This window comes from Sus scrofa, chromosome 15 (genome assembly GCF_054392235.1).
Source record: "Sus scrofa isolate SSC_HxYL_T2T_F1_AM1 chromosome 15, Sscrofa_HxYL_maternal_Yorkshire_Landrace_v2.0, whole genome shotgun sequence".
Taxonomy (NCBI): Eukaryota; Metazoa; Chordata; class Mammalia; order Artiodactyla; family Suidae; genus Sus; species Sus scrofa.
The window spans coordinates 90,226,922-90,237,915 of NC_139397.1; the positions used below are offsets into that span (position 1 = coordinate 90,226,922).

Sequence of the window (10,994 nt, forward strand, 5' to 3'; positions counted from 1 at the left end):
ACGGAGCAAGGCCAGGGATCGAACCTGAAATCTCATGGTTCCTAGTCAGATTTCGTTAACCACTGAGCCACGACAGGAACGCCTTCATTTTCTCTAATTTTGAAGCAAATTCTAGGCATGGTGGGGTTTTTTTGGGTTTTTTGTCTTTTTTTTTTTGTCCTTTTAGGGCCAAACCCACGGCATGTGGAGGTTCCCAGGCTAGGGGTCAAATCAGAGCTGTAGCCACTGGCCTATGCCAGCAACTCGGGATCTGAGCTTCATCTGAGACCTACAACCACAGTTCACGGCAATGCCCGGTCCTTAACCCACTGAGCGAGGCCAGGGATCAAACCTGCAACCTCATGATTCCTAGTCAGATTCGTTTCTGCTGCGCCACATGGAAACTCCTAGGCCTGGTGTTTTATTGATAAATACTTCATTATTTATCTCTAAAAGATGACTTTTTTTAATTAAATTTTTTTTAAGGGCCGCTCCTTTGGCATATGGAAGTTCTCAGACTAGGGGTCAAGTTGGAGCCTATGCCGGAGCCACAGCAGTGCTAGATCAAAGCCATGTCTGGGACCTCCACTGCAGCTCACAGTAACACCAAATCCTTAACCCACAGAGTGGAGCCAGGGATCAAACCAGCATCCTCATGGATACTAGTTGGATTCGTTACCACTGAGCCACAGTGGGAACTCCCAAAGATGACTCTTTTAAAAAAATACTGTAATCATATGTAGACATATATATACATATATAGTCCCAAATATAAAAAATTCTTACAGTATTCAAATTTCTAATTTCATTAATGTTATTTATTTATTTTTTTGTCTTTTTAGGGCTACATCAGGGGCATATGGAGGTTCCCAGGCTATGGATCAAATTGGAGTTGTAGCCTCTGGCTACACCACAGCCACAGCAACGCCACATCAGAGCCTTGCCTTTGACCTACACCACAGCTCGAAGCAATGCCGGATCCTTAACCCACTGAGCAAGGCCAGGGGTCAAACCTGGGTTCTCACGGATGCTAGTCAGGTTCGTTTCCTCTGAGCCATGATGGGAATTCTTCATAGTGTTAATTTTTTGATGTTCGAATTTGAATCCAAACCAGGTTCCAGCATTTGAGTTGATCTTGTAATTTTTTTTAAAAGATTCTCCCACTGTCTCCTTTTATGTTTTCTTGAGATTTATTTGTTGAACAAACTCAGTCATTTGTACTATAGTATTTCCATTATTGCATACACTAAAATTTACTGATTGCGTCTTTGTGTCATGTAGTGTGTTCTTCCTATTCTCCTATTTCATATAATTTTGTAGTTAGGTCTAAAAAATTGATAAGGTACAGTTAGGATTTATTAAATTCCTTTTGATGGGTGTAAGAGTCACTTATGATGTGTTGTCTCTGTGCTCAGTAGGGCCATTGGTGGTCATTGCCTCATTAGGATTTGTAAAATAGTGATATTCTTTTTTGTTGTTGTTTTTTAGGGCCACACCCCCAGCATATGGAAGTTCCTAGGATAGGAGTCAAATGAGAGCTATAGCTGCTGGCCTATACCACAGCCACAGCAACACTAGATCCCAGCCACCTCTGTGACCGACGCTACAGCTCATGGCAGCACCGGATCCTTAACCCACTGAGTGAGGCCAGGGATTGAATCCACATCCTCATGGATACTGGTTGGATTCGTTTCCGCTGCACCACAAGGGCAACTCCCAAAATGGCAATATTATAAATTCCTTCTTCATTTATTCCTGGAGTACTTTTAATAAAGAGCATCTTCCCTTCATCTACTATTTGGCTAGCCAGTGGTATAGTTCATCTACAAAAAGGATAAATGCTATGTATTTTATTTACAATGTCATTATGAACTGATGGATTTTAATATGTTTGATGTGTTCCAGTTTCTTACAGTTACCCATATATCAGTATTGTTCCAGCTTTGTCCTAAATTCACTCACTCACTTTTTTTTTCTTTCTTTTTCGGCTACCTTGTGGCATATGGAGTTCTGGGGCTAGGGATCAGACCTGATCCGTAGTTGCAACCTAAGCTGCAGCTCTTGCAACACAGGGCTCCTCACCCACTGTGCCAGGCCTGGGATTGAACCTGCACTTCCAAGATGCTACTGATCGCATTACACTACAGCAGGAACTCCATTCACTTTTTAAATTAAGGCATGGTTGACTTAAAATATTAGTTTCAGGTGCGCAACAGTGATTTGATGTTTTTGTTTTTGTTTTGTCTTTTTGCCATTTCTCGGGCCACTCCCACGGCATATGGAGGTTCCAAGGCTAGGGGTCGAATTGGAGCTGTAGCTGCTGGCCTACGTCAGAGCCACAGCAACGCAGGATCCGAGCCCTGTCTTCCACCTACACCACAGCTCACGGCAATGCTGGATCCTTAACAACTTTATGGTTCCTAGTCAGATTCGTTAGCCACTGAGTCATGACGAGAACTCCCAATGTTTTTATACATTACAAAATGATAACCATAAGTCTAGTTACTCTCTGTCATGATACAGAGTTATGACAGTGTAATTGACTATATTCCATATGCTCTATGCTACATTCCCATGACTTGATTTATAACTAGAAGTTTGAACCTCTTAATCTATAAACTTGTTTCCCATCCCTTTATCTCCCTCCCCTCTAGCAACCACTAGCTTCTTCTCTGTCTCTATGAGTTCTGTTTTGTTATATTTGGGGGTTTTTTTTGTTTTTCAGATTCAACATGTAAGTGAAATTATACAGTATTTGTCTTTTTCTGTCTGACTTATTTTCACTTAGCCTCCAGTACTCTCTAGGTCCATCCATGTTGTCACAAGGAGTAGGAGGTTCTTCCTTTTCTACAGTTGAGTAATACTCCATTGTGTGTGGACTGGAACCTGCATCTTTATCCATTCACCTATCCGTGGACACTTAGGTTGCTTCCATAGCTTGCTATTCTAAATAATGCTATAGTAAATGTTGAGTTGCATCCACATCTTTTTTTTTTTTTCTCTTGGCTGCATCTACAGCATGTGGAAGTTCCTGGGCCAAGGATCCAACCTTTACCACAGCAGTGACCCTAGCTGTTGCTGTGATAACACCAGATCCTTAGCCTGCTGTGCCACAATTCCTGAATGTATCTTTTAGAATTAGTGTTTTCATTTTCTTTGGGTAAATATCCAGAAGTAGAATTACCGGGGTGTATGGCACTGGTGTTTTCAACTTTTTGAGGTGCCTCCATACTATTTCCCATATTGGCTGTGCCAATTTACATTCCCACGAACAGCACAAGAGTTCCCTTTTCTCCACATCCTCATCAACACTTGCTATGTGTGGTCTTTTTGATAATAGCCATTCTGACATGTGTGAGGTGATATCTCATTGTGGTTTTGATTTTCGTTTCTCTGATGATTGGTGATATTGAGCCTTTTTTCATGTGCCTGTTGGCCATCTGTATGTCTTCTTTGGGAAAATGTCTGTTCACTCCTCTGCCCATTTTTTAATTGGATTGTTGAATTCACTTAAGTTCACCCTGGTTTGAATAGCAATACTGTTAGCTAGGTCAGGCTCTATCCAGTCTGTCAGTTTTCCCCAATTCCTGGTTCACTTCACTTCACTTATTTGTGTTAGTTTCCTGGTCCTTAAAGCATTTGTTTTGGGACCTCTTTTAAAATTAAACTTCCTTAACCCAAAATAAAATGTAAATTTGCAGTTATTCTTTGTAGAGACACCCCTCCCCCAGCAGATAGTTCTTAATCATTGGCAAATGACTACCACTACTCCCGGTTGTAAGTCTGCTCTTCAGGTAAGCTAAATTTCTTAATCAGTGGAGGAATGCTCAAGCTTTGAATAAGCCCGTACCAATGGATTTGCGGTTCTTAACTTTCCACATTGATGCAGTGTTTTTTCCTAGCACTTCCCTCACTTCAGTTCTATTTCCAATCATGGTAATAAGAGAAAAAGTTGAAAACTACAAAAAGATTAGAATCTAGGAATCTTGAATGTTACTTCTGTGCTTTTAAAAAACTCATTCAGGCGTTTCCTAAAATTAACATAGTTTAGTATTTTAGACTTAACCTATTATTTCTCCAAAATTCTTTAGCTTAATAGATGTAACTCTGAGCCATGAATCTACAGATCTGGATTCCAATCCTGACTCTTAACTCCTTTCCTGTACCCCTCAGTTCAAATAACTGGATGAGCTAAGTGTTAAATATTGGACTTTAAGAATCTGCAGGGGTTCCCATCATGGCTCAGTGGCTAATGAATCTGACTAGGAACCTTAAGGATGAAGGTTCGATCCCTGGCCTTGCTCAGTGGGTTAAGGACCTGGTGTTGCCGTGAGCTGTGGTGTAGATTGCAGACGCAACTCGGATCCCGCATTGCTGTGGCCCTGGCATAGGCCGGTGGCTACAGCTCCAATTCGACCCCTGGCCTTGGAACCTCCATGTGCCTCGGGAGCGGCCCAAGAAATGGCAAAAGACCCCCCCCCCCAAAAAGAATCTGCAAAAAATCTAAATTTCCACTTAAAGTATTTGTAAAAAGTGTTGACCAAACCAATTTGCTTTTTATTAAAGCTAAGAAAGAAGAAAAGAAAAGGCACAAATCCTCCTCCTCCTCCTCCTCATCATCCAGTGAATCAGATAGCTCAAGTGATTCTCAGTCATCTTCTGATTCTTCTGATTCTGAAAGTGCTTCTGAGGAGAAATCAAAAAAGAGAAAGAAAAAACATAGGAAGAATTCTCGTAAACACAAGAAAGAAAAGAAGAAGCGAAAGAAAAGCAAGAAAAGGTATTAATTTACTTTTACAGTACTGGCTTTGTATTCTAATTCCCTGCTGTTTATATATAAATCCATTGGGATTTTCTATCAAATATATGGGAATATGAAAACAGAAATGGTTCATAACATGAAGTATAAGGCCATTCTGATATTCTGTAGTCCACAGATTAAATTTTAGTATATTTTAATTTTCAACAAAACCATTCAGTTACTTTTGTCTGAACTCATTGAACTAATGTTTTGGTTGTATAGGTTTGTATTTTAGGGCAGGAATATGAAATCAGTGTGAATTATAGGGAACCAGTGATTTTCCTTATTTTCTATAGCAGCCTCTTTTGCTATTTTTGTCTTCCCCAGCCCCATGTTAGCATAAGGGTAGAAGGCAGATAACGTCAGCCTATTTACTTTCTTGTCTGTTTTTTTCTGAAATAATCTGTATATGCCCTTTGCCTCTAACGCAGTTTCTTTGCTTACATTTATTTTATTTTATTTTTTGTCTTTTCTCTTTTTTAGGGCCGCACCCACAGCATATGGAGGTTCCCAGATTAGGGTTCCAATCAGAGCTGTAGCTGCCGGCCTACACCAGAGCTCACAGCAATGCTGGATCCTTATCCCACTGAGCGAGGCCAGGATTGAACCCGAATCTTCATGGATACCAGTTGGGTTGGTTAATGGCTGAGCCATGATGGGAACTCCCTTTGCTTTTTTTTTTTTTTTTGTCTTTTTGTTTTTTTGCCATTTCTAGGGCCGCTCCCGCGGCATATGGAGGTTCCCAGGCTAGGGGTCCAATCGGAACTGTAGCCACCGGCCTACACCAGAGCCACAGCAACTCGGGATCCGAGCCACATCTGCAACCTACACCACAGCTCACGGCAAACGCCGGATCCTTAACCCACTGAGCAAGGGCAGGGATCGAACCCAAAACCTCATGGTTCCTAGTCCGATTCGTTAACCACTGCGCCACGATGGGAACTCCCATGCTTATATTTTAAAGAATTATAAATTTATCAGTGTTGCCCATGGAGTATTATATTTTGGTTCTGTTTTGTTGGAAAATATTTTGAGAGTGTGATAACAGGGACATTTGGTTGGGGTTTTGGTTGGTTTTGTTTGTCAGAGGAACGAATATTTTCCCCATGTAATTGCATCTTTGATCGGTGATAGTAGACAGGGTGGTGTATATATTGTACATATTATATAGGAAAGAAATATCAACAGTTGGAAAATTGGGGTAGGTACATAGTAACCAAATGGAATTTTTTTTGTGTGTGTTTCTATTAAGCGCATCTAGTGAAAGTGAGGCTGAAAATCTTGAAGCACAACCCCAGTCTACTGTCCGTCCAGAGGAGATCCCTCCAATACCTGAAAACAGATTCCTGATGAGAAAAAGTCCTCCGAAAGCTGATGAAAAAGAAAGGAAAAATAGGGAGAGGGAGAGAGAAAGAGAGAGGTATGTGAATATGTTTATTTTATAGCATGGCCTACAACATTCTCTACCATAGAACTTTTCTTTTTCTCCTAAAACCGTTTTTTGCTTTAAAATGAGATTTAATTGGTGACCTTGTCCAAGGTTGAAATTTTTTAATAGGGTGATGTTTAGCAAAGTTCGTTTTTGCTAATCACATAGGTGAAAAGATAGGTGATTTAATTAGACACATTTTGAGTAAAAGTTACTCTTAAAAAAAATAAGCACTGCAAGTGGCATTCCGAACAAGTGTTTTACTCTGTTAAATTTGTATATATGAAACTTTTAAGCAAATAAGAAAATGGGGGAAAATGTTATTTTCCTTACCTGGTTTATAATATTGTGGTAATGAAAATTGATAGCGTATTCAAGTACTTTGAAAATTTTTCTGTATAAATTCACATTACTATTAGTTCTGTTAATTCTTTATGAATTATTTTAATAATTATGTCCAAAAATAGAAAAAGTAGATGTATTTCTCTTATTTATGATCAGAAATATATTGTTAAAACATAAAAGTGATAAAATCTGAGCATTCCCCCTGTATTTTCACAATACAGTAAAAATATAAAAGTAAGTCTTAGTTACTTAAAACTTGAGGTAATTTTGATGGATTGGATTGAGTTTACTTTTTCTCAGTTATTAGGAAGGGATGTTTCTAAGGGAGTTAGATATTAAGGAGAAAATACTTGAACTACTTTTGAATGCTCTTTTTTTTTTCTTTTTTTCTCTTTATATAGCCATACTTGCAGCACATAGAAGTTCCTGGGTAGGATTTGAATTGGAGCCTCATCTGTGATCTGTGCTGCATGCCAGATCCCTAACCCACTGAATGAGGCCAGGGATTGAACCTGCATTCTCACAGAGACAATGTTGGTTCCTTAACCCACTGAGCCAGAGCCAGAACTACTTGAATCACTTTCAAATATAACTTCATGGATTTTTTTGGAGGGGTGGGAGTTGCTCACAACCACAGCATGCGGAAGTTCCTGGGCCAGGGATCAAATGCATGCCACGGGAGCCACCCGAGCCACAGCAGTGACAATGCCAGATCCTTAACCTGCTAAGCCACCAGGGGAACTCCTACATGAATATTGTTAGTGCTAATTAAATATCAGATCTTCCCTGGTAGCCTAGTGGGTTAAGGATTTGGTGTTGTCACTGCTGTGGCACAGGTTCATTCCCTGGCTTGGGAACTTCCACATGCCACTGGCATGGTCAAAAAATAATATTAACTCATGTTATTTGAAAATAAATAGTTTCCCTTTTTGGTATAAAGCATGATAAACATTTTGCTAATTCAAACCATCTTGTCTTTGCTTAATTCACATTAATTATACTTCTCTATAGTTTTAGTACCAGTAAACAACTGCTTGTAGGAAAATAAGTTACTTTAGAATAAGATAGTTTTAAAATTGTTTTCTCAACAGCATGTAGTCTACTCAGAGTTCTTATGTTCCTTAGTACTATCAAGCTGGCTCCATGTTAGTAATGATCATGTAACAGTGTTCCTCAGCAGAACACAGTGATGTCTGAAGGTAGAATAGTTCTTCATCCTCACACATTACAAGCTAAAGCATTCCTGACTGTGGCTAATAGGTACCAATAGCACCTCGCCTTTTTTCTAGTCATTGACAGTTGGAAAAAAATGCTCCTGTACTTCTCCAGATACCTAATAGGAAATGACAACATTCCTGATTGAGAACCACTGATTATATGTATGATTTTAAATTTATTAGTTTAGGTTAGTAAAACTATATTCTCCAGATTTATTTTTATAAAATTATATGTTTTAATTTTCCCTTTGCTTCCTTCTAGTAACCTACCTAACTCCCAGCCTGTTTCATACCAGAGGCGACTTTTAGTTACTAGGTCTGGCAGGAAAATTAAAGGAAGAGGACCAAGGGTAGGTAATTTTTTTCCCGGAAATCATAATAGTATTGCATTTATCTTAAGTTTTTTGCTTTTTAGGGCTGCACCCACAACATATGGAAGTTCCCAGGCTAGAGGTCCAATCGGAGCTGTAGCCTACGCCACAGTCACAGCAACAGGGGATCCGAGCCACAGCTGTGACCTGCACCGCAGCTCATGGCAATGCTGGATCCCCAATCCACTGAGCAAGGCCAGCTGTCAGCCTGCATCCTCATAGATACTAGTTGGGTTTGTTACTGCTGAGCCACAACAGAAACTCCTTAAATAATTTTAGAGTGTTTCCTAAGTACTGTTTTACACAAAAGTAGTTAAAATTTAGAATAGATGTGGATATTGAATGACATGTTCTCTTTTCATAGTAACTTCCTCTTTTTATAGTAACTTCTTTGTATTGGTTCTTCCACGCTGAAAATCCATGGGATATTAATGGATTTTACCTGTACATGGTATAAAATGAGATTGAAGTCTTTCTTATGCCCCCTTGTTACTTCCTAACCACTCTTGTCTCTACTTTTGTTAAAAATTAACCTTATTCTTGGAGTTCTCTAGTGGCTCAGTGGGTTAAGGATCTAGTGATGTCACTGCTGTGGCACAGGTTCAATCCCTGGCCCAGGAATTTCTGCATGCCACGGGTGCAGCCCAAAAATATTAATGATAACCCTATTCTTTTTTTTTTTTTTAAATCATTTTGGCCGCCCTGAGGCACATGGAGTTCCCAAGCCAGGGATTGGATCTGAGCTGCAATCACGACCTAAGCCACAGTTTCAGCAATGCTGGATCCCTAACCCCCTGTGCCAGGCTGGGGATCAAACCTTCAACCCAGCATTTTCAAAGACTGTCGATCCCATTGTGCCACAGTGGGAACTCCATAACCCTATTCTTATATTTCATTTTCTTTCTCTCTCTTCACTGGATTCTTACCAGAATTTAAATATCTTGTGTTTTAAAAACTTTTAACAAACATGACCATACTTAGTATATTATTTCTTTACTTCCTACTCATTTCTCAGGCATTTCAGTTTATCTTTTGCCATTCTGCTGAAAACACCACTTGCTTTATGGTCTGCTCAATGTTAACATCCAGTGAATCCTTTTCAGTCTTTCTTTTGTCTTTTTTTTTTTTTAGGGCCACACCCACAGCATATGGAGGTTCCCAGGCTAGGGGTCAAATTGGAGCTGTAGCTGCTGGCCTACACCACAGCCACAGCAATTCCAGATTCAAGTTGCATCTCTGACCTACACCGTAGCCCACAGCAACAGCAGATCCTTAACCTACTGAGCACGGCCGGGGGTCGAACCTGCTTCCTCATGGATGCTAGTCAGATATGTTTCCCCTGAGCCACAACAGGAACTGAAGTCCTTTCAGTCTTTCTCTTATTTAACCTTCCTCTTTGTACTACCCTTTCCCCTTTGCTTCCATCATACTTTCTTCCTGTCTCTGGCCAATCTATCTTAAATTTCCAATGCTAATTCATACTCCTCTACCTGATCTTCAAGTATTGTAGTACCTCAGCGTTCTAAGTCTTCTCACTCTGAGTATATGCTTTTTGCACAATCTCATCATTCTTTTAGCTTCGCTATGTACCTGTATTCTGATGACTGAAGGTTTTTTTTTGTTTTGTTTTGTTTTGTTTGTCTTTTGAATTTTAAGGGCAGCACCCGTGGCACATGGAGGTTCCCAGGCTAGGGGTCGAATTGGAGCTGTAGCTGCCAGTCTGCCACAGCCACAGCAGTGCGGGATCTGAGCCATGTCTGCGACCTACACCACAGCTCACAGCAACACCAGATTCTTTACCCACTGAGTGATGCCAGAGATAGTGAACTCTTGTTCTCATGGGTACTAGTTGGGTTTGTTAACCATTGAGCCATGATGGGAACTCCTGATAACTCAGTTTTTCATCTGCTTTTCTGGCACTAAAGACTTATTCAGTGGCCATTCAGGTACCTAATAGTGACTTCAGAGTCAGCATATACTTACATGTTGAGCAAATCACTTCTTCTTCTGACCTGATGCTCCTTTTAGTGTTAGTTCCTAAACTCAGTTGACAGACACCACCACCTGTGCAGTTACTTACACCTGAAGCCCAAGAATCATTTTGTTTCTCCTCTTTCCTACTTTATATAACTTACCCAGCACCAGTCCCATCAAACCTTCCAAATACTCTGAAATCTGTCTGCTTCTCCCAAGTTACACTCTCACCGTCCTTAGTTCAGTTACCATTGTATATTCTCTGAACTGTAAATGGCTTCCTAATTATTCTCATGGAAGTTCTCAAACTTTGTTGCCTTAAGACCTCTTTACTCTTAAAAATGATTGAAGATTCAAAAGAGTTTTGGTTGATGTGGGTTTTATCTGTCAGTATTTACTCTTTTAGAAAATTAAACCCAAGAAATACTTAAAACAAGAATATGTAAGCACACATTTCATTAGCATTGAAAACAAAGATATCAAACCATGTCATGCCTCATTGATTTCCTAACTGAAAATTGGGAAAGAGGGCACACAAATATCAGGCATTTTTTCTTAACCTAGAAATATGTCCACTTTAATAAGTATTGTAATGCTTTTGTATTTTTATGTTAATTGTTTTCCCTCTATTTTTTTTTAAGCGTTATCGAACTCCTTCTAGATCCAGATCAAGGGATCGTTTCAGACGTAGTGAGACTCCTCCACATTGGAGGCAAGAGATGCAGAGAGCTCAAAGAATGAGGGTATCAAGTGGTGAAAGATGGATCAAAGGGGATAAGTAAGATTTAATTTTTATTTTAAATGTAGTAACAGTTTTTTTTTTTAACTATTGTACATAAAGTTACTTTATATACAGCCATTTCAGTTGTTTCTGAATA

At 39.7% G+C, this 10,994-nt stretch overlaps 1 protein-coding gene across 19 annotated transcripts in view; it reads left to right on the plus strand.

Annotated features, from left to right (window-relative positions):
- The window catches only part of PPIG (peptidylprolyl isomerase G), a 38,783-nt gene that overhangs the window by 21,784 nt on the left and 6,005 nt on the right, over positions 1-10,994 (plus strand). For 18 of the 19 annotated variants that reach the window (XR_014829519.1, XR_014829522.1, XR_014829521.1 and 15 more), the window contains 4 exons: positions 4,546-4,759; positions 6,033-6,200; positions 8,034-8,121; positions 10,758-10,894. Coding sequence is in view for 15 of the 19 variants with exons in the window: in XM_084999411.1 (XP_084855537.1) it covers positions 4,546-4,759; positions 6,033-6,200; positions 8,034-8,121; positions 10,758-10,894 (607 nt within the window). In the remaining 4 variants the exon portion in view is untranslated. Of the gene's footprint in view, positions 1-4,545; positions 4,760-6,032; positions 6,201-8,033; positions 9,305-9,829; positions 10,895-10,994 lie in introns of all 19 variants that reach the window. The other variant, XR_014829523.1, reaches the window with a different exon arrangement.